This window comes from Garra rufa, chromosome 19, assembly GCF_049309525.1.
Source record: "Garra rufa chromosome 19, GarRuf1.0, whole genome shotgun sequence".
Classification (NCBI taxonomy): domain Eukaryota; kingdom Metazoa; phylum Chordata; class Actinopteri; order Cypriniformes; family Cyprinidae; genus Garra; species Garra rufa.
In genome coordinates this window covers 19,432,773-19,437,614 of record NC_133379.1, presented here as the reverse complement: position 1 = coordinate 19,437,614, position 4,842 = coordinate 19,432,773, and the positions used below count along the sequence as shown (strand labels likewise).

Sequence of the window (4,842 nt, the reverse complement as noted above, 5' to 3'; positions counted from 1 at the left end):
ATTTTAAAGTTAAATTCTTCTATCTAATGCAGTTTGAGAGCTCAAAATTAAGAGCTCCAACCTATGTTCTTAACTAAAAAACTTAAGTCAGAAAAAAGGCAGTGATTTGACTTGTACCCGAACTTTAAAGGAGGCTCAACCCTCTTTTATTTGTGATTTACTGTCTCAGTCTAATTTACATTCACACTGGTGTTTTAGGAAGCCAAACAAATTAGAATATATTAAGAATAAAAACAATGACAGTAATAGCCATATATTGTAAAACAATTGCACTACCAAACAAATGAAATTGAATGTTTCATAGGTAATATTGTTTTTACAGTAGGAAAATTACAATGCTCTTTTCCTAATTTCTACACTGCAAAAACATTACCCGTTTAAAACCGCTAGCTGTCAGCAGTTTAAACTGCCTTTAAAGCTTTTATTTGACAAAAATGATTTTGAAGAAACTCCAGCTTCAGAACAAATAATATTAAAACAAGATTTGTATCTTATTTCCTTCTGTTCAGACAGCTCATTGAACATACCTGTCTGAAGTGCCATATATTCTTTTTTCCAAAGTCTGCATGGCTATAAACTCAACAAGATGCATCTCTAGTTTTAGTAGTAATTTGTTTTTCAGATGTTCCTCTTTAAAAGAAAATAAGAGTATCTGTTTTCAAACTGACCCACAGTTGGTTTTTGACCACTGAAAATGTAAATTTTAACGATTTACTTTTGGAGCCATATTGAGATTCCAGTATCTTTGGCACTGAATCTCATAGGGCATTAAAAAAATTAAGGATGCCAAAAGAAAAGTTTAAGACCCAATGTCTAAAAGGGCATTAAGATATCTTTAATACTTCTTGAGCAACAGGCATGCAAACTTTGGAAAAAACTTAAAGTGCTGTTTCCCCTTTTTTGAATGGTCACACTAGCACATAATGCAACAAAGATTGCTAAAGTCATCTGGTTTTACTAATACAACTACCAGTCTCTGTGTAGAAATAACGTTATGATGCTGCCATCTTTCTGAAGTCATTTTTACCTCCTTGTAACTTGACTCTGAATCTTAGCTAAAAATTGCCATTTTTGATCTCCCTTTACAAAATATTGGATTACTCAGTAAATAGTCATCAATGATATTTAATTTTTTGGCTTTCATCACTATACATGTCTAAATAATCTGAGCTAGGGAGGTTTTCGAAATGTGGTTGATTTGACACTACTTTTTGCCCAGAAGATCTATCTTTTCACATTGTCATGTGACCATGATAATATCAAGACAGTTTTGCTATTGCGATATCGCAATATTGAAAATAATGTTATGATGTGTTCTTTCACAGCAAAGCCCTCCTCATTAACAGGCTACGCCTTTGTGCACATGGAGCGCAAAGAGGATGCAGAACAAGCCATTGAAGGTCTTCACGGGACCTCGTTTATGGGCCGACCGCTTGCAGTGGAACTCTCAAAGGTACAGCAGACCACAAACAAGGTCCCATGTGCCAGCTGCGTGCACACGGCCACTTCGCAGGTGAATGTCCGATTAACAGGCCTTCAATGGAGCACCACCAGAGCCAGGCTGCTGTCTTGGCTGCAGCAGCTGCCGCTGCTGCCGGACTTCCCCTTCAGGTGCAGCAGAGTGTCCACAACTCATTCTACAACACAGCGAGCACTGACCCAACGTTTGCAGCTCTGAAAGACTTGACCACTTCCAGGGTTGATGGCAAACCTGTCAGCGCCGCTGTCTACGGTGCCCTGGCGAGTCAAGTCTACAGTTCTGTCGCAGACCAGGTGCTGAACAAAATGTCAAGCCAAGCTCCGGACGGCTACCCCACCGAGGGAGAGGGGCCACCGGGTGCTCCCGCTGTTAACCCTGTTACCGTCAACCCTGCCTATGGAGCAAATTCTTCTATGTACGGTGCCAGTCCAGCTTATGGGACCATGGGAGGCACAGAAACTGACCCCCAAGCCATATTTGAAGCCGCACGGGCCCGGTTCTTCGAGCAGGGACAACAGGTGCTGGCCGAACAGCAGGCAGTGACCAAATCTGACCGAGACCGAAGTCCAATACGGCGTTCGGCCCCATTACTGCCTGATCCAGTTCCCCAGACGTTCTCCCAGACAAGACCCAAACGGCGGGCCCTGCTCCCAACACCTCCTGGTGGTCCAGAACTACCCGCAGTTAAAAATGGAGACCCAATTGCAAGGTGAAGGCATGCACCATCTTTAAGATAGATATAAAATATTTTTTTGGACATTTATTTTTATATACATGGTATTAAATTATATTTAAGCGTTTTATATATATATATATATCTTCCTATTATTATTATTATTATTATTATTATTATTTATTTATTTATTTTTTTTTAATCTTATGAAACACATAAATGCATGCATGCAGTGGTGGCCAAAATTATGGTTTTATGTCAGTTATTTCTATGTTTTGCTGTAGTGTGTCAGTAGGAAATATCAGTTTACATTTACAAACATTCATTTAGCCATTAATTGTAATAATCCAAAGAGTCTGACAACAGCCAGTGCTCCACACAGAGATCTGATACCATCGTCATCCTGTCAGTCTGGAATGACATGAAGAAACCAGCCAAACTGAGACAGACTAAATCCAGAAGAACTGTGGCAACATCTCCAAGATGCTTCAAGAGACCTACCTGCAAAGCTACCTAAAATACTATGCACATTGCACAAGTACACCTAGGGCAAAAGCTCCTTCAAATGCAGGATGGTCACCAATCCTCATTTTACAGCATTTTTACAAAAGTGCCTAAAACTTACCGGTACTGTAACTTTGCATGTACATTTCATGAACTATTTTGGAGATATTGCCACAATTCTTCTGGATTTACGCAGTGTTAGTTTATTTTCTTCTTTCCAGACAGACTGGATGATGATGAAATCAGATCTCTGTGTGGAGCACTGGCTGTTGTCAGACTCTTTGTGCAAACAAAAATCTCACTGGGTTATTACAATTAATAGGAAAAAGAATGGTTGGAAATGTAAACTGATGTTTCCTTCTGACACTACAGCAAAAAAAAAAAAAAACATTTTTTAGCCAGTGAAAATACTAGTGTTCTAATAATTTTGGCTACCACATTATTTGTTTTCTCAACAAAGCACATCTAAGCTCTCATTTCTCCATACCAGATGCTATGCCGAGTACTACCAACAGTACCAGCAGTACCAACATTACCAACAATACCAGCAGTACCAGCAATATCAGCAGTACCAGTACAGCTATCCACCGCCACCACCCCCTCCGATGCCCATGATGCCTCCAGGCCCAATGGATCCGCAACAGATGGTCGCCCCAGGCACCACTGCTTCACCAAGAGTGTATGAGCCAACTTCAACACACAAGGAGCCCCTCCTACGCCGTCCCGATTACCCTCAGCATCACACATCTCATGAGTCCCCATATCGATAGCCCCCACTTCACGAGTGTGTGTACGCGTGTTTGTGGAAATGTGCGTGTGTGTCAGTTTTGGTCCTACATGATAAAAGAAACTGGAGGAAAGGGAAAAAATAAAACTAATTATTACTGCAACATCAAACCTGGATAATTGTAGTTTCGCAGTTATCCTTCCCCCTCATAATGTTAAATATCTCATTATGTACAGAATGTAGTTTACAAGGCCATGAAAATCTGTTCTCAGTTCCTCTTTTATAGATAAAATGCTGTTTGACCATTATGTCGGGTCAGACGTTCTCTGAAGTCAAATGACTGTGCCTTGTGAAAATAAACTTTTTTTTTTTGTGTATGTACAGACTTTTGTAAAACCAAGTACTTCAGGTCAGGTACAGTTTTATTGAATTCATGGTTCAACAGAGGAGTGAATATCTTAATCCAAATTGTTGTCGGTGTAATGTATTTGGCCTAGATTGACGCCGAAGGCGCCCTAGTTTAGCTAGAATGTACAGAGGACCTGTGTGAAGTGTGTGTGTGTGTGTGTGTGTGTGTGTGTGAGAGCGTGAGAACACAATGTTAACAGTTTGGCTGATCCCCTAGCTTACACATGAGCGCCACAATCACACACGTCAGACCTATTTCTTATATTCCTATTTGAGTGAGGGAGGGCGTTTGGGCATATTAAGGTGAATCGATACCAAACAATTCTACAAACCTGTACTTTTAAATGTTCTATCCACTGCCTCACTAGTGCAGATGGTTACACCTGCCCAGTTCGACAACATTAAAACCGTAAAGAGAGGGTAAGAATAATTGCAAAAGGGACACCCTTGTCACTCGAGAAACATATTCGTTGTTCTAAATGTTTTCCATTCGGATACCTCTATTGACTCTGAATGAGTTTGAGATGTCGTTGTTGCTAAATAGCAAACAGAACTGGTTCTATAGCCTGCCAGTAGCGATTATGCATGTTTTGCAGGATATAAAGCGCAAACGACTGCCATCTCTGGCTTCGCATCCCTCTCTTACATGGACAAAATACTTGGGAGTATTGACGGGTGAAAACCCCTCAAATGACCTTAAAAGAGAATGAGGTTTTTCCGTTCTTTTTGTTTCTTTTGAAAGTCGCCCCATGCAATTATTATGTTTCTCTGACCATTTCTTTTGTTCACATTTACATTTATCATAGTCTCTTTATCCTTAGAGTCATGTGAGTTGATTTCAGGGGCTTTGGGGTGGAAACACTTAGATATTTAGGGATGGGGGGAGTGTAAAACCTGTTAGTTAAGGCAATTGGTTCTAAGAGTGAAAACAAACCGTGACGTGCTTCATACAAATGTATTTTTTGTTCTTAAGGAAAAATGTGTTGTCCCAGTTCATGAGCATTTTAGGCAATTCAATTAAACGTTCATGTTATGACATTATAAACAAAA

General features: G+C 40.1%; 1 protein-coding gene across 1 annotated transcript; it reads left to right on the top strand.

Annotated features, from left to right (window-relative positions):
• Positions 1–1,309: 1,309 nt before the first annotated feature.
• Positions 1,310–4,842, top strand: rbm14a (RNA binding motif protein 14a). The gene is given in 3 exon segments (XM_073823972.1): positions 1,310–1,490; positions 1,493–2,189; positions 3,148–4,842. Coding segments are annotated over 3 exon segments (1,158 nt in total). The 3' UTR covers positions 3,428–4,842.